Source organism: Schistocerca cancellata, chromosome 9 (assembly GCF_023864275.1).
Source record: "Schistocerca cancellata isolate TAMUIC-IGC-003103 chromosome 9, iqSchCanc2.1, whole genome shotgun sequence".
In the NCBI taxonomy this organism is placed as follows: Eukaryota; Metazoa; Arthropoda; class Insecta; order Orthoptera; family Acrididae; genus Schistocerca; species Schistocerca cancellata.
In genome coordinates, this window is record NC_064634.1 from 411,655,617 (window position 1) to 411,677,608 (window position 21,992).

A 21,992-nucleotide genomic window follows, 5' to 3' on the forward strand; every position below is an offset into this window, starting at 1 on the left:
GACGTGGCTGCACGATCCATTACAGCCATGCGGAGTAGATGCCTGTCATCTCGACTGCTAGTGATACCAGGCCGTTGGGGTCCAGCACGGCGCTCCGTATTACCCTCCTGAACCCACCGATTCCAAATTCTGCTAACAGTCATTGGATCTCGACCAAAGCGAGCTGCAATGTCGCGATAAGATAAACCGCAATCGCGATAGCCTACAATCAGACCTTTATCAAAGTCGGAAACGTGATGGTACCCATTTCTCCTTCTTACACGAGGCATCACAACAACGTTTCACCAGGCAACACCGGTCAACTGCTGTTTGTGTATGAGAAATCGGTTGAAAACTTTCCTCATGTCAGCACGTTGTAGGTGTAGCCACGGGCACCAACCTTGTGTGAATGCTCTGAAAAGATTATCATTTGCATATCACAGCATCTTCTTCCTGTCGGTTAAATTTCGCGTCTGTAGCACGTCATCTCCGTGGTGTAGCCATTTTAATGGCCAATAGTGTACTTTTATTCAAAGATTGCATCTATGTCACCGGAATTTATGATGGTCCCCTGGACTTAATAGTCTGTGTAAGGACCACAGCAGTGCATGCTCCGCAAAGTGCTCGCATGCTGGCCACAAGGTCGGTAAGGTGTTCTTGTGGTAGTGCGTTCCATTCCTCCACGAGCACGTTTGACAATCGCTGGATGATCGTTAGAGTATGTGGGCATGCTGCAATATGTCTCCCAAACACATCACATACGTGCTCGAAGGCATGTAAGTCGGGGGAACGAGCAGGCCAGTCCATTCGCTAAATATCCCCTCGCTCCAAGGGCTGCTACAGCTGCGCTGTTCGATTCGTGTGCGCAATATCATTCATAAAGATGAAGTCAGGACCGAATGCATCAGTGAAAAGACGCACATGGGAAAGGAATGCCGTGACACAATAACAGTACGCTTGTGCAACATTACTGGTCTCCACACCGCTAACATCCTGGCCAGCGAAACGATCATGTTCGAGGATGTTCCTAGGTGCATTACAAGTCACCACGTCTCGCGGTATGTGTGTACATCCAGAATCAATACTCATACTGAATGCTCTCTTCCAAGAAGAGCACGCGGCTGCACTCACCGTTGGTCTGTCCCTACGCTCTTGGCTCCATCGCAACCGATGCCGTCGGTGTGAGGGTGTGACCGGGAAACTACCTATCAGACAGCTGGCCTGAGTGGCCGAGCGGTTCTAGGCGCTACAGTCTGGAACCGCGCGACCGCTACGGTCGCAGGTTCGAATCCTGGCTCGGGCATGGATGTGTGTGATGTCCTTAGGTTAGTTAGGTTTAAGTAGTTCTAAGTTCTAGGGGACTGATGACCTCAGAAGTTAAGTCCCGTAGTGCTCAGAGCCATTTTTTCCTGCCAGACAAGGAGACCACACACGTGCAGTCGCAACGCCACTGTGGTGGCAGTTGCACCCGCTGTTTGACTTGGGTTCCTTTCTGCACGTTGTACAATGTAGTGGTCATGTGCTGCTGTAGCTGAGCGTGGTGGACCATTTCCTCTCTCTCGAGCAGCAGTGCCTGTGGTTCCGAACGGTCCCGTGCACTTGGAACAACGCTCCGAACAACAGCAAACTCGTGGACTACAGTCGCCACGCTTCACTCTTCTTGCAGTTTCCCAATGATCCTTCCATGGGTGTAGTCAACAAAATTTTGTCTCTAGACTAAACTAAGCTCCGTCCGAACAGCCCATGAAGGCCCAACGGTACTGACCGGCCGCCGTGTCATCCTCACTCAGCCTACATGCGTCATTGACGCGGATATGGAGGGGCATGTGGTCAGCACACCGCTCTCCCGACCGTATGTCAGTTTACGAGACCGTAGTCGCTACTTCTCAATCACGTAGCTTCTCAGTTTGCCTCACAAGGGCTGAGTACACCCCGCTTGCCAACAGCGCTCGGCTGACTTGACGGTCACCCATCGAAGTGCTAGCCCAGCCCGACAGCCCTTAACTTCGGTGATCTGACGGGAACCGGTGTTACCACTGTTACCGCACTTTCATTCATTTCAAACGAGTAGTTAATGTGTTATGTTGCTTATCTAGCTCACCCTCAAGTTTTGCAAAGCAGTGTGTATTTTATATGGCTAAAAAACGCTGGCCCACCTGAGGGTTGTTTATCTGAGGCTTCCAGAGACAACAAATACTTTATTTGCAGTTTGTATATTACTGACCGAATTTCAAACTTTAAAATTTTGTCGTAATCTATTCACAAAGAGCTGCAATATTACTTTAAGGGTTTGACACAATAAGCCAAGTATTAAAGTTAGAAACTGTGTATACGTCTTGCTGCATCGTAACTTACAGCTCATGAACACCCAGACTACATTCGTCTATTATTTGAGAATGACGACACATCGATTTTCTACAATCTTTCCACGTCATTTCAAATCTGTTGCAGACTTTTCCTCTCCAACACTGCCCATACCCCCCCCCCCCCCCCAACCCCCTCACACACACGCAAACAAAAGAATGAAATGGAAAAAAATAATCACGGAATACATTTTTTCAATGATAGCACTGTCCGACACATTGTTCGGTAGATATGCCGTGATAAACATCAGAGTTTAACTCTTTAAAAAATCATGGGTAGTTACTAGTGTTTGACTACAGAACCATTTCGTTATATGGGACAGCGAATGTTCCACATAATCGAAAGTAGCATTGGGTGTTTTCCAGGAAGCGTAATAGGACCGCCAGTATTCGCAGTATATATAAACACAATATCAGACTGGATCGACAGCACTACTAATTAATTTGATAACGAGGCAATTTTATACGCCTAAGTGACGTCGTTGACGAGCGTAATAAACTGTGGAAAGAAAAATTTGAACTATGTGTAATAAGGCAGCTCTATTAAAATGTGGATAAATGTAAGACTATGCCCATAACAAAGAGAAAGAATTTTATAATGTCTGACTACAAGATTGTTTGTTAACATCTTGAGCACATTGTATCGTGACATGAAATGAGACAATTACGTAAAATCAGTATTAGGAAAGGTGAATGGAAGACCTTGGTTTGTTTGAAGAGTTCTGTTAAAATGTGATGCATCTGTAAAGGAAATCTCATATATGACGCTAGTACGCCCAATTCCAGAATAGTGTTAGAGGATTTGGAGTCCTTATCAAGCAAGGCAGGTAACCCCTTCGACAGCCCTTATGTGGGGTTGCCTGCTCGTAGGCGTTAGAGCAGCTAGGAGGCACTGTTCAACTGAATGGGTATCGGAATCTCTGACGAGAAAATTTTAACCTTCTCAGGAAAGGTGCGTGGATGTGTTCTATTGTTCACACACATGTCAATGTTGCACCACTCCGTTATAGCGCCACAGGAGAGTGTGAAACGAGGGGGCTGAAGAAGCATAAACACCCTTTGCCGCTTTGGATCACGTTCAGATTTCGTCGAATGATTCTGAACGGTCCCTAGTCGTTCCAGAATCTATACCAGAGCCAAAATTGGTTTCGCACTACATTCCAGATCGAGATAAGTGGCGCAGTGGTTAGCACATTGGACTCACATTCGGGAAGATGATGGTTCAAGCCTGCGTCCGGCCATCATGATTTACGTCTTCCATGACTTCCCTAAATCACTTCAAGCAAATGCCAGGTTCAGCCCACTTCCTTCCCCATGATTCCCTAATCCGTTGGCACTGATGACCTCGCTATTTGGTTTCCTTCCCCAAATCAAGCAACCAATCAACCAACTATATTATACTCCTGGAAATGGAAAAAAGAACACATTGACACCGGTGTGTCAGACCCACCATACTTGCTCCGGACACTGCGAGAGGGCTGTACAAGCAATGATCACACACACGGCACAGCGGACACACCAGGAACCGCGGTGTTGGCCGTCGAATCGCGCTAGCTGCGCAGCATTTGTGCACCGCCGCCGTCAGTGTCAGCCAGTTTGCCGTGGCATACGGAGCTCCATCGCAGTCTTTAACACTGGTAGCATGCCGCGACAGCGTGGACGTGAACCGTATGTGCAGCTGACGGACTTTGAGCGAGGGCGTATAGTGGGCATGCGGGAGGCCGGGTGGACGTACCGCCGAATTGCTCAACACGTGGGGCGTGAGGTCTCCACAGTACATCGATGTTGTCGCCAGTGGTCGGCGGAAGGTGCACGTGCCCGTCGACCTGGGACCGGACCGCAGCGACGCACGGATGCACGCCAAGACCGTAGGATCCTACGCAGTGCCGTAGGGGACCGCACCGCCACTTCCCAGCAAATTAGGGACACTGTTGCTCCTGGGGTATCGGCGAGGACCATTCGCAACCGTCTCCATGAAGCTGGGCTACGGTCCCGCACACCGTTAGGCCGTCTTCCGCTCACGCCCCAACATCGTGCAGCCCGCCTCCAGTGGTGTCGCGACAGGCGTGAATGGAGGGACGAATGGAGACGTGTCGTCTTCAGCGATGAGAGTCGCTTCTGCCTTGGTGCCAATGAGGGTCGTATGCGTGTTTGGCGCCGTGCAGGTGAGCGCCACAATCAGGACTGCATACGACCGAGGCACACAGGGCCAACACCCGGCATCATGGTGTGGGGAGCGATCTCCTACACTGGCCGTACACCACTGGTGATCGTCGAGGGGACACTGAATAGTGCACGGTACATCCAAACCGTCATCGAACCCATCGTTCTACCATTCCTAGACCGGCAAGGGAACTTGCTGTTCCAACAGGACAATGCACGTCCGCATGTATCCCGTGCCACCCAACGTGCTCTAGAAGGTGTAAGTCAACTACCCTGGCCAGCAAGATCTTCGGATCTGTCCCCCATTGAGCATGTTTGGGACTGGATGAAGCGTCGTCTCACGCGGTCTGCACGTCCAGCACGAACTGAGGCGCCAGGTGGAAATGGCATGGCAAGCCGTTCCACAGGACTACATCCAGCATCTCTACGATCGTCTCCATGGGAGAACAGCAGCCTGCATTGCTGCGAAATGTGGATATACACTGTACTAGTGCCGACATTGTGCATGCTCTGTTGCCTGTGTCTATGTGCCTGTGGTTCTGTCAGTGTGATCATGTGATGTATCTGACCCCAGGAATGTGTCAATAAAGTTTCCCCTTCCTGGGACAATGAATTCACGGTGTTCTTATTTCAATTTCCAGGAGTGTATAAAGGAGCCAGATCATGTCCAGTGGGGTTGCAATCTGTGGGACAGTCTCGATCGGGCTGTTCGCGCCATGGATCCTTAATCGAGGAACCAAGCACAGCTGGCCAAGACATCGGAGTCGCCATGGCTCCAAGTCCCTGGCAGTACCTTCCAGTACCATACTGACGCTCTTCCTGCACATCTCACAGCACTCTGCACTGCAGAAGGTCACTGTTCAGGCTTTTTGACAGGTGGTCACATTAATGTTTCTGGGCAGTGTGCAACGCTGAGTCCGGCTTTTCTGTTTTTGGAGGTGCCTACAATAACTGTGTGACCATTATGCTGCCAGCAACGTACATACCGCGTAGAGTACACCAGCGAAGAAAGAGATTAGCGCGTGTACGAAAACATACAGACAGTAATTTTCCCCTCTCCCAGTAGGTGAATGGAACACGACAGAAAATTCATCATTTTTTTAAAATGAACACACTGTATTGCTGTTTATTTAATTACGACCTAGGTTTCGGCCTTTTATGCCATTTTCAAGTAATTGCTTTAACCGTTGATATTCAAACACTTCCGCAAATGCCTGGCTAGACAAGCCAGTAAACAGTTTTTCATGTTGCTGAGCAAGTCATACAATAATTTTTAAACGAACACACTGCCATTTGACTGTATTGTAATGCGTCGTAATTAAATAAACGGGAACACAGTCAAATGGCGGAGTGTTCGTTTAAAAATTATTGTATGACTGTTGCTCAGCAACATAAAAAACTATTCATATTGATTGAGGACTCCATAGAGTGCGGTGTACACAACGACCATGTACGTGAAATTAGAAGGAAGGTCAGCGTTGGCCGTAATATTGATGGTTTATTGACAGCAAAATAGATTTTCAATCACGTCGATTTTGCTGTCAATAAACCATCAATATTACGGCCAACGCTGACCTTCCATCTAACTATTCATATGGTTGCTACGTACCATCCGCCTTGCACTGTACAGTGGCTCACGGAGTAGTTATGTATTTGTAGGCGTAGATCTTCTCCCACTCGGACTCGATGCCAAGCAGACAGTGCCTAGTGCAGTGGAAACTGACTCCGAGAATTAGGAGTCTTAACAGGACAGAGCAGAGGCAAGCCTCACTGGACTAGTCTTGTTGCTCTCCGGTTCCGGGAACGGATCGACCAGTGCGGCCTACCTACCGGGCTACTGTGGGGATCTGCGGCGGGCACCTGTCTCGGCTGCACAAGGCCAGCTGCCTGCGGACTGCCTGTCGTCCTTCCACGCCGCTGTATGTTTTCCCTCAGCGCTTTCCTGCTTTCACTGCAGGCCCTGGCCGTGCTATCGCTTCATTGCAGTTATTTCTGTAGCTGGCTGCACCCTGTCCGTCTTCTTCCCTTCATCATCCTCTACTCCTCTTCCTGCGGCCAAAGTGTTCAAACACCAGGGTGACAATCCTAGCATCTCAGGTCGATTTACGCTCTATCTTGGCGTACTGTCCGCAGTTCTGCTAATCATTTATTGCTTATTCGGAGTGAAAATCCCACCCCGTTTGGAGTTTCAGTATTTGCACGGTATACTGGGAGGCAATACTGACCTTACGACTTATCTTAGAAGGAAGATTAAGGAAAGGCAAACCTACGTTCCTATAATTTGTAGACTTATAGAAAGCTTTTGACAATTTTGACTGGAATACTCTCTTCCAAATTCTTAAGGTGATAGGGGTAAAATACAGGGAGCGAAAGGCTATTTACAATTTGTACAGAAACCAGCTGGCAGCTATAAGAGTCGAGTGGTATGAAAGGGAAGCAGTGGTTGGGAAAGGAGTGAGACACGGTTGTAGTCTCTCCCCGATGTTATTCAATCTGTATATTGAGCAAGCAGTAAAGGAAACAAAGGAAAAATTTGGAGTAGGTATTAAAATCCAGGGAGAAGAAATAAAAACTTTGAGGTTCGTCGATGACATTGTAATTCTGTCAGAGACAGTAAAGGACTTGGAAGAGCAGTTGAACGGAATGGACAGTGTCTTCAAAGGAGGATTTAAGACGAACATCAACAAAAGCAAAACGAGGATAATGGAATGTAGTCGAATTAAGTAGGGTCATGCTGAGAGAATTAGATTAGGAAATGAGACACTTAAAGTAGTAAAGGAGTTTTGCTATTTGGGGAGCAAAATGACTGATGATGGTCGAAGTAGAGAGGATATAAAATGTAGATTGGCAATGGCAAGGAAAGAGTTTCTGAAGAAGAGAAATTTGTTAACATCGAGTATTGATTTAAGTGTCAGGAAGCTGTTTCTGAAAGTATTTGTATGGAGTGTAGCCATGTATGGAAGTGAAACATGAACGATAAATAGTTTGGACAAGAAGAGAATAGAAGCTTTCGAAATGTGGTGCTACAGAAGAATGCTGAAGATTAGATGGGTAGATCACACAACTAATGAGGAGGTATTGAATAGGATTGGGGAGAAGAGGAGTTTGTGGCACAGCTTGACTAGAAGAAGGAATCGGTTGGTAGGACGTGTTCTGAGGCATCAGGGGATCACCAATTTAGTATTGGAGGGCAGCGTGGAGGGTAAAAATCGTAGAGGGAGATCAAGAGATGAATACACTAAGCAGATTCAGAAGGATGCAGGTTGCAGTAGGTACTGGGCACTGGGAGATGAAGAAGCTTGCACAGGATAGAGTAGCATGGAGAGCTGCATTAAACCAGTCGCAGGACTGAAGACGACAACAGCAACTAGAAACACGACGGACGTGAAAGTCTCATAATACATTGCACTATAATAAATGTACATGTTGGGCATAGTGATTGAGTACAATACAGAATAGTATGTACCGTGTCAAAATACAGGGTGTTCAAAAAGTCTCTCCGCAGTGCCGTATGATTGTTAGCCGAGCGTGTCGTATGATTGTTCGCCTGCCTGGGTTACTTCCCTTCAAGTGGACTGTCCCAACAGTCCACTGTTTCGTTTATCTCAGCCAGCGTCAGTAGTATCGTTGGCGTGTGTCGTTACGTGTTGACGTGGACGTTTTTGTCACTGTTAAAATGCTAACCATTGAAGAACGTGTATTTTTAGTCGAACAAGTGTTCGAAGCTGGCGGTAAATACACAGTTTCAGTTCGTCAAACATTTCATTCAGTTTACCCGGAGACAACACTCCCACATCGCGATACTGTGCGAGATTCGATTGACAAATTTCGAAGTACGGATTCAGCGACAGATGCACCGAGAGGCGGTCGTCCTAGCGTTTTGTCTGAGGATAAACTACTCGATATTTCCGATAAAATGTTCATGTTCGAAGAAGTCAGTAAGAAAACTCGGCCACGAAATCTATATTAGTGTCGGAACGGCCCACATAGCTGTAATGAAAAAATTAGAACTTTTCCAATACAAAGTGACAGTCGTGCAAGAACTGAAAAATACTGATCATGACAAGAAACTGCATTATTGTCAATGGTTCAAAAATTTGGTTCAACAAAATGGAACGGATATTGTTAATGAAACGTTTTTCACCGATAAGGCGTGGTTTCTTTTATCCGGATACATGAACTCGCAAAATTCTCGTATGCGGAGTACTGCAAATCCATTGTCTATTCATGAGGAAACACTTCATTCTGTGAAAATAGGAGTTTGGACTGCAATTTCTAGACGTCGGATTGTGGGTCCCATATTTTTCAACGAAACAGAAAACGCACAACGATAGTGCAGTGATATTCTGTACCCATTCATAGGAGAACTTACGTTAAGTAAAATACTGAGCTGTTATTTTCAACAAGATGGTGCACCCGCACATACAGCTCGCGTTTCAATGCCACTGCATGCTGATGTTATTGATGATCGCATAATTTCACAGTGACTTTGGCCTCCACGCTCGTCTGACATAACACCCCCTGACTTTTTCTTCTGGGGTGCAGCGAAAAAAACTGTCTATAAAAACAGCCCAAAATACATCAATGAATTGAAAACTGCAATATCCATTTTCATTGCTTCTGTTACAGAAGATATGTTACAGCTTGTGTTTGGATACATGATAGACGAATTTAATTGTTAATTCAACAACAGGGGGGACACTTTCAACATTTAATGTGAATATTTGTAAGTTGTTGTTGTGGTCTTCAGTCCTGAGACTGGTTTGATGCAGCTCTCCATACTACTCTATCCCGTGCAAGCTTCTTCATCTCCCAGTACCTACTGCAGCCTACATCCTTCTGAATCTGCTTAGTGTATTCATCTCTTGGTCTCCCTCTACGATTTTTACCCTCCACGCTGCCCTCCAATACTAAATTGGTGATCCCTTGATACCTCAGAACATGTCCTACCAACCGATCCCTTCTTCTAGTCAAGCTGTGCCACAAACTCCTCTTCTGCCCAATTCTATTCAATACCTCCTCATTAGTTGTGTGATCTACCCCATCTAATCTTCAGCATTCTTCTGTAGCACCACATTTCGAAAGCTTCTATTCTCTTCTTGTCCAAACTATTTATCGTCCATGTTTCACTTCCATACATGGCTACACTCCATACAAATACTTTCAGAAACAACTTCCTGACACTTAAATCTATACTCTATATTAACAAATTTCTCTTTTTCAGAAACGCTTTCCTTGCCATTGTCAGTCTGCATTTTATATCCTCTCTCCTTCGACCATCGTCAGTTATTTTGCTCCCCAAAATAGCAAAACTTCTTTTTTACTTTAAGTGTCTCATTTCCTAATATTGAATGAATATTCAATAAATTAATAACATGTATTTCACTGAGTTTCATTTCGGTATATTCGCTGCGGCATACGGCCCACGCGTTAAACATCATACGGCACTGCGGAGAGACTTTTTGAACATCCCGTACATTTATTTCATAGGATCATTAAATATAAAGAGTTGTCAAGTGAAAGCTGGCCGTTGTGGCCGAGCGGTTCTAGGCGCTACAGTCTGAAACCGCACGACCGCTACGGTCGCAGGTTCGAATCCCGCCTCAGGCATGGATGTGTGTTACGTCCTTAGGTTAGTTAGGTTTAAATAGTTCTAAGTTCTAGGGGACTGATGACCTCAGCAGTTAAGTTCCATAGTGCTCAGAGCCATTTGAACCATTTGTCAAGTGAAAACACGGCAGAGTGTATAACGAACATGGCGCGGACGTTGCTTACGCAGACAGGTGTGTGTATGAAGTGCCCACTATTGGGAATTACCGTTGTACCAGTTTGTCTGTTAGATGTGCTGGACGTGAGGTCAGCGAGTCGTGTCTTCGTCCGATTTCGCTATGGAACCCGAGTAACGGGAACAAAGAAGTGTTGAGAGGTTTTTGACTGCAGTAGGAGTGTCAGGAAGTGAAATTCATACCGGAATGTCTGTTGTATATGAGGCACGCTTGTGTCTACGTGGAATAACCAGTTTGGAGAAGGTCGGGTGTCACTGAAAGACAGCAGTCGGCCAGGTCAGCCTCATCGTGTAATTACTCCGTCGCTGCTGTGGTGGGTGTTGCCACCAGAAACGACCGCTGGCGGACAGTAGAAGACATACGTCTCTTGCTATCAACCACGGTACCGACCACAGCGTGCCTCTCCCTTCCTGGGGGTATCCACTGTGTGGGGAGGGTCTTTTGCGGCGACGCACTGCAAGCTTCAACTGATCTCAAGAGTGCCCAGTTGAGTCCACGTTGGAGGCCACTCCCTTCGGCTGATGGCCGTCTCCTGCAGGAAGGTGACCACATTGGGTCCTCGGGTCCTCGTCCATTAACAAAGACGTAGCTATCGCCGAAATGTTGACTGTAAAAAAATGTTCAAATGTGTGTTAAGTCCTAAGGGACCAAACTGCTGAGGTCGTCGGTCCCTAGACTTACACACTACTTAAACAAACTTATGCTAAGAACAACACACACACCCTTGCCCGAGGGAGGACTCGAACCTCCGGTGGGATGGGCAGTGCAGTCCGTGACATGGGGCCTCAAATCGCGCGGTCACTCTATTTTATTCAAGTTGACACTGGACGTCAGAGACTACAAGATTTATAAGGGAACGTCAGGCGTCCTTTCTCATAATCAGAAACTGTCTGAACGACTTCCTCGACAGGCCGTAAAGGCCTAAGGGATGTCAGCTAGCGTGCGAATGCACAAACAGTGCCAGAACTCTTACGGGAATCGGCAACACGTCGCGAGTAATGAGTATAATGGGCGGGGGCACTACGAATGTAGTGCGGGACAATACGTTGAGAATGTGCGCATTCGGGAGGACGACGGTTCAATCCCGTCTCCAGCCATCCTGATTTAGATTTTCCGTGATTTCCCTAAATCGTTTCAGGCAAATGCCGGGATGGTTCCTTTGAAAGGGCACGGCCGATTTCCTTCTCAATCCTTCCCTAACCCGAGCTTGCGCTCCGTCTCTTATGAACCCGTTGTCGACGGGACGCTAAACACTAACCACCACCACCACGTTGAGAATGTGGGTTTCGCGGGAGGCGTGTCAGAGATAAGTCCTTGCAGTCGCGCTATCCTCTGTGACCTCGGTGGCTCAGCTGGATAGAGTGTCTGCCATGTAAGCAGGAGATCCCGGGTCCGAGTCCCGGTCGGGGCGCACATTTTCATCTGTCCCCGTTGACGTATGTCAATGCCTGTAAGCAGCTAAGGGTGTTCATTTCATTGTAATTTCATTCTGACCTACGGATGCAGGCTGACAGTGAATATATTGGTATTTATTAGCTAATGTGTCGGGGAATTGAGCAATAGGAATTGTGTGTGTGTGTGTGTGTGTGTGTGTGTGTTGTAACGTAGATGCAACCAATATGTGACGTTCCTACAACAAATATGCCTACGTTCGTCTGTGAAAATGGACTCGATATGCAACCTGAGCTATTAGTAAACTGAATCTAACCTGCATAACACTGTGTGCGGGTTGTATGAGTATCAGTTTCACTGTCATTTAAGTTCTCAACAGATCGTTACATGAAAAACTTAAAACTAACATTTGGATAAGCTATCTGACTGCGTATTTGAATAAGAATTTACAGAACCTGGCTTGTGCAACGGAGTTTTCTGGATTAGAGTACATGATATGTTGTGGTGTGTGAGTGTCTCTGTTTTGGCCCTACGTTTTGCACTCACCTCTTTAGATGACTGCCTTTTTTCAAGTGGTTTACCGCAGTTCGCAGCAGCATGCAGCAGCAGCTGCTAAGACTTATTGTTACAAAGCATGAATTTAATAAAAAGGAGTTTACTTGGGTCCCGTTGACTACAAAATAACTTTTGATAAGGGATTTCATCAATTAAGTCGTGACAAATACTAGACAATGACAATTACAATGACCGTATAATTATCAATAACAGCTGAGTGCCAGATTAAGAAATTACGTATTTCAGTTTCAAACTTACATTAACATCTAATAACCACAGCATTTATTTATTAGTTAGATGTGGAGAATAATTATTATTATTTGGAGGATAAGGAGGCTTCTTTAACTGACAAGCAAAACATGGGATTATTGGAAACGTTGACTAACAATCACGAGCCTGACCCTGCAATTTCGCTTTAAACTGTGCTTGGAAATTTGCCCTTGAATTCCATCTTTAAGTGCAATTAAGCCATCTAAATCTCTCCTGGTTATATAAATGAAGTCAGGCCGTCACCGACGTGAGGGCAGCGTGATACCTCTGTCTCCGAGCTCTCGACTGACACTACTACTTCCGCTCTCGCAGACAAACCTGGTCTCACAACAATGTTTAAAATCGCGCTCCCATCTTTCACCCTCAGATTCTTTCTATCGATATCTGAGTGCTTTAAGTTGACTATGTTGTTTTCAATGTGTTGTTGTTGTAGTCTTCAGTCCTGAGACTGGTTTGATGCAGCTCTCCATGCCACTCTATCCTGTGCAAGCTTCTTCATCTCCCAGTACCTACTGCAGCCACCATCCTTCTGAATCTGCTTAGTGTATTCATTTCTTGGTCTCCCTCTGCGATTTTTACCCTCCACGCTGCCCTCCAGCACCAAATTGGTGATCCCTTGATGCCTCAGAATTTGTCCTACCAATCGATCCCTTCTTCTAGTCAAGTTGTGCCACAAAGTCATCTTCTACCCAATTCTATTCAATACCTCCTCATTAGTTATGTGATCTACCCATCTAACCTTCAGCATTCTTCTGTAGCACCACATTTCGAAAGCTTCTATTCTCTTCTTGTCCATACTACACTCCTGGAAATGGAAAAAAGAACACATTGACACCGGTGTGTCAGACCCACCATACTTGCTCCGGACACTGCGAGAGGGCTGTACAAGCAATGATCACACGCACGGCACAGCGGACACACCAGGAACCGCGGTGTTGGCCGTCGAATGGCGCTAGCTGCGCAGCATTTGTGCACCGCCGCCGTCAGTGTCAGCCAGTTTGCCGTGGCATACGGAGCTCCATCGCAGTCTTTAACACTGGCAGCATGCCGCGACAGCGTGGACGTGAACCGTATGTGCAGTTGACGGACTTTGAGCGAGGGCGTATAGTGGGCATGCGGGAGGCCGGGTGGACGTACCGCCGAATTGCTCAACACGTGGGGCGTGAGGTCTCCACAGTACATCGATGTTGTCGCCAGTGGTCGGCGGAAGGTGCACGTGCCCGTCGACCTGGGACCGGACCGCAGCGACGCACGGATGCACGCCAAGACCGTAGGATCCTACGCAGTGCCGTAGGGGACCGCACCGCCACTTCCCAGCAAATTAGGGACACTGTTGCTCTTGGGGTATCGGCGAGGACCATTCGCAACCGTCTCCATGAAGCTGGGCTACGGTCCCGCACACCGTTAGGCCGTCTTCCGCTCACGCCCCAACATCGTGCAGCCCGCCTCCAGTGGTGTCGCGACAGGCGTGAATGGAGGGACGAATGGAGACGTGTCGTCTTCAGCGATGAGAGTCGCTTCTGCCTTGGTGCCAATGATGGTCGTATGCGTGTTTGGCGTCGTGCAGGTGAGCGCCACAATCAGGACTGCATACGACCGAGGCACTCAGGGCCAACACCCGGCATCATGGTGTGGGGAACGATCTCCTACTCTGGCCGTACACCACTGGTGATCGTCGAGGGGGCACTGAATAGTGCACGGTACATCCAAACCGTCATCGAACTCATCGTTCTACCATTCCTAGACCGGCAAGGGAACTTGCTGTTCCAACAGGACAATGCACGTCCGCATGTATCCTGTGCCACCCAACGTGCTCTAGAAGGTGTAAGTCAACTACCCTGGCCAGCAAGATCTCCGGATCTGTCCCCCATTGAGCATGTTTGGGACTGGATGAAGCGTCGTCTCACGCGGTCTGCACGTCCAGCACGAACGCTGGTCCAACTGAGGCGCCAGGTGGAAATGGCATGGCAAGCCGTTCCACAGGACTACATCCAGCATCTCTACGACGTCTCCATGGGAGAATAGCAGCCTGCATTGCTGCGAAAGGTGGAAATACACTGTACTAGTGCCGACATTGTGCATGCTCTGTTGCCTGTGTCTATGTGCCTGTGGTTCTGTCAGTGTGATCATATGATGTATCTGACCCCAGGAATGTGTCAATAAAGTTTCCCCTTCCTGGGACAATGAATTCACGGTGTTCTTATTTCAATTTCCAGGAGTGTATTTATCGTCCATACATGGCTAAACTCCATACAAATTCTTTCAGAAACGGCTTCCTGACACTTAAATCAATACTCGATGATAACAAATTTCTCTTTTTCAGAAACGCTTTCCTTGCCATTGCCAATCTGCATTTTATATCTTCTCTACTTCGACCATCATTAGTTATTTTGCTCCCCAAATAGCAAAACTCCTTTACTACTTTAAGTGTCTCATTTCCCAATCTAATTCCATCAGCATCACCCGATTTAATTCGACTACATTCCATTATTCTCGTTTTGCTTTTGTTGATGTTCATCTAATACCCTCCTTTCAAGACACTGTCCATCCCGTTCAACTGCTTTTCCAAGTCCTTTGCTGTCTCTGACAGAATTACAATGTCATCGGCAAACCTCAAAGTTTTTATTTCTTCTCCATGGATTTTAATACCTACTCCGAACTTTTCATTTGTTTCCTTTACTGCTTGCTCAATATACAGATTGAATAGCATCGGCGAGAGGCTGCAACCCTGTCTCACTCCCTTCCCAACCACTACTTCCCTTTCATGTCCCTCGACTCTTATAACTGCCATCTGGTATCTGTACAAACTGTAAATAACCTTTCGCTCCCTGTGTTTTACCCCTGCCACCTTCAGAATTTGAGAGTATTCCAGTCAACATTGTCAAAAGCTTTCTCTAAGTCTACAAATGCTATAAACGTAGGTTTGCCTTTCCTTAATCTTTCTTCTAAAATAAGTCGTAGGGTCAGTATTGCCTCACGTGTTCCAACATTTCTATGGAATCCAAACTGATCTTCCCCGAGGTCAGCTTCTACCAGTTTTTCCATTCGTCTGTGAATAATTCGCGTTAGTATTTTGCAGCTGTGACTTATTAAACCGATAGTTCGGTAATTTTCACATCTGTCAACACCTGCTTTCTTTGGGATTGGAATTACTATATTCTTCTTGAAGTCTGAGGGAATTTCGCCTGTCTCGTACATCTTGCTCACCAGATGGTAGAGTTTTGTTCGGCTTGGCCTTCCCAAGGCTGTCAGTAGTTCTAATGGAATGTTGTCTACTCCCGGGCCCTTGTTTCGACTTAGGTCTTTCACTGCTCTGTCAAACTCTTCACGCAGTATCATATCTCCCTTTTCATCTTCGTCTACCTCCTCTTCCATTTCCATAATATTGTCCTCAAGAACATCGCCCCTGTATAGACACTCTATATACTTCCACATTTCTGATTTCCCTTTTTTGCTTAGAACTGGGTTTCCATCTGAGCTCTTGATGGAAGTGGTTCTCTTTTCTCCAAAGGTCTTTTTAATTTTCCTGTAGGCAGTATCTATCTTACCCCTCGTCAGATAAGCCTCTACATCCTTACATTTGTCCTCTAGCCATGCCTGCTTAGCCAGTTTGCACTTCCCGTCGATCCCATTTTTGAGGCGTTTGTATTCCTTGTTGCCTGCTTCACTTACTGCATTTTTGTATTTTCTCCTTTCATCAATTAAATTCAGTAGCTCTTGTGTTACCGAAGGATTTCTACTAGCCCTCGTCTTTTTACCTACTTGATCCTCTGCTGTCTTCACTATTTCATTCCTCAAAGCTACCCATTCTTCTTCTACTGTATTTACCCCCATTAATGTCAATTGTTCCCTTACGCTCTCCATGAAACTCTGTACAACCTCTGGTTCTTTCAGTTTATCCAGGTCCCATCTCCTTATATTCCCACCTCTTTGTAGTTTCTTCAGTTTTAATCTACAGTTCATAACCAATAGATTGTGGACAGAGTCCACATCTGCCCCTGGAAATGTCTTACAATTTAAAATCTGGTTCCTAAATCTCTGTCTTACCATTATATAATCTATCTGATACCTTTTAGTATCTCCAGGGTTCTTCCCAAGTATATAACCTCCTTTCATGATTCTTGAACCAAGTGTTAGCTGTGATGAAGTTGTGCTCTGTGCAAAATTCTACCAGGCGGCTTCCTCTTTCATTTCTTAGCCTCAATCCATATTCACCTACTACGTTTCCTTCTCTTCTTTTTCCTACTGTCGAATTCCAGTAACCCATCACTATTAAATTTTCGTCTCCCTTCACTACCTGAATGATTTCTTTTATCTCATCATACATTTCATCAATTTCTTCATCATCTGCAGAGCTAGTTGGCATATAAACTTGTACTACAGTAGCAGGCGTGGGCTTCGTGTCTATCTTAGCCACAATAATGCGTTCACTATGCTGTTTGTAGTAGCTTACCCGCACTCCTATTTTTTTATTCATTATTAAACCTACTGCTGTATTACCCCTATTTGATTTTGTATTTATAACTCTGTATCCACCTGACCAAAAGTCTTGTTCCTCCTGCCACCGAACTTCACTAATTGCCACTATATCTAACTTTAACCTATCCATTTCCCTTTTTAAATTTTGTAACCTAGCTGCCCGATTCTCACATTCCACTCTCCGATCCGTAGAACGCCAGTTTTCTTTCTCTTGGTAATGACGTCCTCTTGAGTAGTCCCTGCCCGGAGGTCCGAATGGGGGACTATTTTACCACCGGAATATTTTACCTAAGAGGACGCCATCATCATTTAATCATACAGTAAAGCTGCATGCCCTCGGGAAAAATTACGGCTGTAGTTTCCCCTTGCTTTCAGCTGTTCGCAGCACCACAACAGCAAGGCCGTTTTGGTTAGTGTTACAGGGGCAGATCAGTCAATCATCCAGACTGTTGCCCGTGCAACTACTGAAAAGGCTGTTGTCCCTCTTCAGGAACGACACGTTTGTCTGGCCTCTCAACAGATACCCCTCCGTTGTGGTTGCACCTACGGTACGGCTATCTGTATCGTTGTGGCACGCAAGCCTCCCCACCAACGGCAAGGTCCATGGTTCATGGAGGGAAGGGTTTTCAATGTAATGGAGAAAAAAAAATGTTCACATGTATCTGAATTTCTAAGGGACCAAACTGCTAAGGTCATCGGTCCCTAGACTTACATACTACTTAAACTGACGTATGCTAAGAACAACACACACACCCATACCCGAGGGAGGACTCGAACCTCCGGCAGGAGGGGCCGCGCAATCCGTGACCGAGCGGCCGTAAGGGAGAGTTCTGACACACACCTTACAGTGTGTGTGTGTGTAGATGTGGAAGGCAGGTTTGAAAGTTGCAAGTGTGGGAACTGGAGGTGTGATGGGTGCAATGATTCATAAAGAGCACAAGAAAGAAGCGGGTCTGGGACGACAGTTCATGGGAGCAAAATTTGCATCTTGGAGATCTTTAGCTTCTGTTTAAGAAGGCTTTGAGTAAAAGGATATGATGTGTTACAGACGGAGCACAGACTATGGCAGGACAAGTGTGAGGAAGAGAATGGGCTGTTTTCTCTACAGATGAACCATTCTGGCATTGTCCAATACTAATTCCGGTAGATTACGGAAACTGTCAATCTATCTGGTTGAGATTTGAGCCCCGCACTTCCAAAATCCAGCGTCATAAATTACTGTTCCACCTCGGTAGGTTCGCCTCCAGGTGTGAAGTGTGTGCAGATGTAGGGGTGAGAGAAGGCGAAACTTATAAAGCATTGAGGAAAGAAAGGTGCTTTGCTCTTTACATTTATAATAAATACCTTAATTACCAAAATACTTGAGGAATATGGTGAGGGTGTGGAAGGAGATTAACTGCCAGAGGATGAGTTTGGTCAGAAAAGAGGGGTCACTTTTTCGAAACTCAGTAATTATTTCCCACTGCGACGTATAAATTTGAAATTTACCTCAAAGGTGCCTACAGCCGTCCTCTGTAATGTTGAAAAAGCGTGGCGCTCTGCGACGTCATCTTCCTGGTCGGGGGCGCTTCAAATAGCAATATGTCGACACATACGAGAAAAAGGCCACAGCACAATTGAGATGTAAGGTGTGTTAATGCTCTCACATTGGCGCCACATTTCACCTCGATTCTATCCAAAGCCAATGTGCACGTATCACACGGTGGAAAGATTGTTGCACATCCTCTTACACACATTTTATCCCTTCTTTTGAAGTCTCCGCGATGGAGGTTATAACCACGACACCCAATGCTGAAAATCTCGCAGTTTTTCTATGCGTGGCCGATGAAAACGTTTAATCGCGAGAGGCCTCAACAAATCGTGCAGCTTCAGTCACGATGTGGTCGTGAGCATGTCCAAAGAAGTAACCTCCTTTCTGGAATTCTTATTAAAAATGAAATTCCTCCAGCTGTACTTAAGATTTTATATTTACTTTGCTACTAGTTTCGGCGTTGCGTCAAGGCCACCTTCAGGCCCGTACACTTTGATGAAATCAGTTGTGTGTGGCTCAGTCTGGCAGTCCGCGGTGCGACCAACACGTGCTCCACATGGACGGCGGGCAGTAACTAATTACTGCGTTGGTCTCACCGCGGACTGCTAGACTGAGCCACACACAACTGATTTCATCAAAGTTGTCCGGCCTGAAGATGACGTTGACGCAACGTCGAAACAAGTAGCGAAGTAAATATAAAATCTTAAGTACAGCTGGAGGAATTTCATTTTTAGTAAAAATTATGCGAGCTGTGTCCCACCTTCATCCAATTTAAATAATGATGTACGAAGATTTTCTGGAATTCTTTCACATGTCCGTGTGGTACACATTCTACACAATGTACAACTCTTCAAATCGATCTGTGTGCTATTTAATCCTTTGACTACCAGTTTTATTTCAAAAACATCAATGATGGTTATTTCAATTAACGTCTTAGTCAAAAGCAATAATATGAAATGAACGTTTCCTGCAATTTTGTTTGCTAAGGAGTTTGGGAAGGGTGGGTGTATCGTTATTCGTAAATACCTCCGGGTTTGAAAAGACAACTGCGCAAGAACCTTAAGACAGACCGAAAACACACACACATCAGTGGACAGATCAGCTCTCTAAGCTTGTAACACACGCTACAGGTGCTCAAAATGGGCTTCGTTTCTGATATGGCAAGCGTCAATTCGTAGACGCAAGTCGTTGACACGATGTGTGCTAGAAGGCGTAAAGGCAGCCCGATTTTCGAATCTGGTAATTGGGTTGCGTATCTATAAGTGCGAACTAATTCGATGCGACAAAACAGAGACGAGCGTTAACAATTAAACTTAAGAACAACACAACCTACAGGTGCAATAGGTAATTGTAAGAATTCTGCTAACCATTAGCAGGTTTCCCTTTACCAGTGGGAGAGTGATACAGAGCAATAACATGCAGCAGATCTCTCGTAAGTTTACTTCCCGAGTGTAGTCAAAGGGTTAAGGGCATGATTGTTACTTTGCCCAGTGACAATATTAACCAATATTAACCTGCTCTGGACGTTGTAAGATAGGCGTATCCACTAACACTGTATGATAAGTGCAGTGTTATCGGTATTTCAAGTGACACTTGAAATTAATGTAGGTTGATTCTTACAAAGAAGAAGAGAGCAACCAGCTACTATTAACAGTCTATTTATGTAAGTAAATAGCGCCGTAACTTGTTTCAACCTGACAAGTTCATAATCAGACGGCTGTTCACATGATTTGCAAGGTACACTTTACACAATCGTAAAGTGTATCTTGCAAATCATGTGAACAGCTGGTTGCTGTCTTCTTCTTTGTAAGAATCAACCTACATTAATTGTACACAGCCACGGTCTCACTATGTCTGTTTAAGATACTTGAAATGTTTGACTTGTCCAGCACAGCATTGGGGATCTTGAAATTTGGGATTCCCCGCGGAAGATTTTGATGTCTGGGGTTCCCCTCGACAGGACGGCGAGGGCCGGTTGGTGGCGCTGGCGTGCCAGTGCTCTTCGGCGTCGGTGTGGTGCTGGCGCAGCTGCTGCCCTTCGGGCTACAAGCTGGACGTGGCCGAGCTGGACCGCGTCCACCAGAACGTCGACTGCGTCAGGGACGCCTCGCCAGAGGCACCCAGACCCTGGCTGCCCAAGCTGCCCAACATGCGCCGCAGGGAGGTCTACGGATTCCCCAAGGTACCTAGTTCAATTTTGTGCATCATTACAATGACTTGTGCCGAGTATCCACCATAGACACAGTGGTAATTATTAAATTTCCAAATTTAAATTACTGTACAACGTTACTGTAACTTAGGAAGTCGAGATGAGGGGAACACTTAGTGTGGAAGGTCAAGGCCCCGACAAAGTCACTCCTTAACACAACTAGCGCATGAATTAATAACACTTTATTCAGACAAGCTTTTATAAAACAAGTTAGAGGTAATCAACACGTGGCCGTTCTTAAGACAAAATCAAAATATACAATTACAATAACGTACTGCAGATTTCAATACTTGTTGTTGTTGTTGTTGTTGTTGTTGTGGACTTCAGTCCTGAGACTGGTTTGATGCAGCTCTCCATGTTACTCTATTCTGTGCAATCTTCTTCATCTCCCAGTACCTACTGCAGCTTATATCCTTCTGAATCTGCTTAGTGTATTCATCTCTTGGTCTCCCTCTACAATTTTTAGCTTCCACGCTGCCTTCCAGTACTAAATTGGTGATCCCTCGATGCCTTAGAACATGTCCTACCAACCGATCCCTTCTTCTAGTCAAGTTGTGCCACAAACTCCTCTTCTCCCCGATTCTATTCGATACCTCATTAGTTATGTGATCTACCCATCTAATCTTCAGCATTATTCTGTTGCACCACATTTCGAAAGCTTCCATTCTCTTCTTGTCCAAACTATCGACCATGTTTCACTTCCATATATGGCTACACTCCATACAAATACTTTCAGAAACGACTTGCTGACACTTAAATCTATACTTGATGTTAACAAATTTCTCTTCTTCAGAAACGCTTTCCCTGCCATTGCCAGTCTACATTTTATATCCTCTCTACTTCGACCATCATCAGTTATTTTGCTCCCCAAACAGCAAAAGTCATTTACTACTTTAAGTGTATCATTTCCTAATCCAATTCACGCAGCATCACCCGATTGAATTCGACTACATTCCATTATCCTAGTTTTGGTTTTGTTGATGTTCATCTTATATCCTCCTTTCAAGACACTGTCCATTCCGTTCAGCTGCTTCCAGGTCCTTTGCCGTCTCTGACAGAATTACAATGTCATCGGCGAACCTCAAAGTTTTTATTTCTTCTACATGGATTTTAATTTCTACTCCGAATTTTTCTGTTGTTTTCTTTACTGCTCAATATACAGATTGAATAACATCGGGGACAGGCTACAACCCTGTCTCACTCCCTTACCAACCACTTCTTCCCTTTCATGTCCCTCGACTCTTATAACTGCCATCTGGTTTCTG

At 45.8% G+C, this 21,992-nt stretch overlaps 1 protein-coding gene and 1 non-coding gene across 3 annotated transcripts in view; both read left to right on the forward strand.

Annotated features, from left to right (window-relative positions):
* The window catches only part of LOC126100632 (probable G-protein coupled receptor Mth-like 1), a 406,527-nt gene that overhangs the window by 100,664 nt on the left and 283,871 nt on the right, over positions 1 to 21,992 (forward strand). For both annotated transcript variants that reach the window (XM_049911258.1, XM_049911259.1), the window contains exon 3: positions 20,479 to 20,700. In XM_049911258.1, the coding sequence (XP_049767215.1) occupies positions 20,479 to 20,700 (222 nt within the window). The remainder of the gene's footprint in view (positions 1 to 20,478; positions 20,701 to 21,992) is intronic.
* Positions 11,629 to 11,702, forward strand: Trnat-ugu (transfer RNA threonine (anticodon UGU)). Its single transcript has one exon. It is a non-coding gene; the product is annotated as a tRNA-Thr (tRNA).